This window comes from Apteryx rowi, unplaced genomic scaffold, assembly GCF_003343035.1.
Source record: "Apteryx rowi isolate R43461 unplaced genomic scaffold, aptRow1 scaffold_81, whole genome shotgun sequence".
Lineage (NCBI taxonomy): Eukaryota > Metazoa > Chordata > Aves > Apterygiformes > Apterygidae > Apteryx > Apteryx rowi.
The window spans coordinates 2,484,432-2,485,159 of record NW_020451105.1 but is presented as its reverse complement, the minus strand read 5'-3'; the positions used below and the strand labels follow the sequence as shown (position 1 = coordinate 2,485,159).

Here is a 728-nt window from a genome sequence, read left to right as displayed (position 1 = left end):
CAGATGTTAGTACACACACGCACACCTCGCTCTTCTCTCTATTCACACCACTGCTACATGCCTCAGAATACCTGCTGCACACATACAATACATAAACAAATTCCCACATACACCTCCCCAAAACCTTGGTGGTTTCTAACCTGTGTGTCAAATCCATTTTCTACCGAGCTACTCTTCCTTGGTGGGAGTCCATCTCCTATGTTTTCTTGTCCATTAGGAGATTTGAGAGGAATCTGGCTGGAATACGATGGCTTGGTCACCTCCGCCTTGTTCCCAAACTTCAGGTAACAGGGTTGTGGGATGGTCCTTGCCGTTGGGACATGCAGGATTGGAGCAGCGCTGTGTACGGGTTTAGGTAGTCCCGATTTCATTTTGGAGGCTACCAGGATGGCTGGCATTTTCTCTTTCTGCTTTCCTAACACGTTTCTGTCAGCAGCAGCAATAGTAGAAACAGCAGGCAGGGAGAGAGAAAAGGACACGTCTGGGAAGCTGCTATACTGAAGCAGCCTGGTTTATGGCAGGGATCTTCAATACCAGCTTAGAATAAAAAAAGAAAAAAAAGAAAAGGCAAAAAAAAAAAAAGAAGACACTTGCAGCCTAAAATATCTCCCAGCTCTTTGTCAGCCTTCCACCTGTTTCCTCTAATTTTATTTTCAGTTCTTCACCACTGTCCTCCTTCCTTTACTCTCCTATTCCTGCTGCTATTTAACTTGCTCCTTCCTTTCACT

The 728-nt window shown here is 45.1% G+C and overlaps 1 protein-coding gene across 3 annotated transcripts in view; it reads right to left on the bottom strand.

Moving 5' to 3' along the window:
• NAV2 (neuron navigator 2) overlaps positions 1-398 on the bottom strand; it is a 242,389-nt gene extending 241,991 nt beyond the window's left edge. For all 3 annotated transcript variants that reach the window (XM_026089351.1, XM_026089354.1, XM_026089352.1), the window contains exon 1: positions 141-398. In XM_026089351.1, the coding sequence (XP_025945136.1) occupies positions 141-398 (258 nt within the window). The remainder of the gene's footprint in view (positions 1-140) is intronic.
• Positions 399-728: the final 330 nt, after the last annotated feature.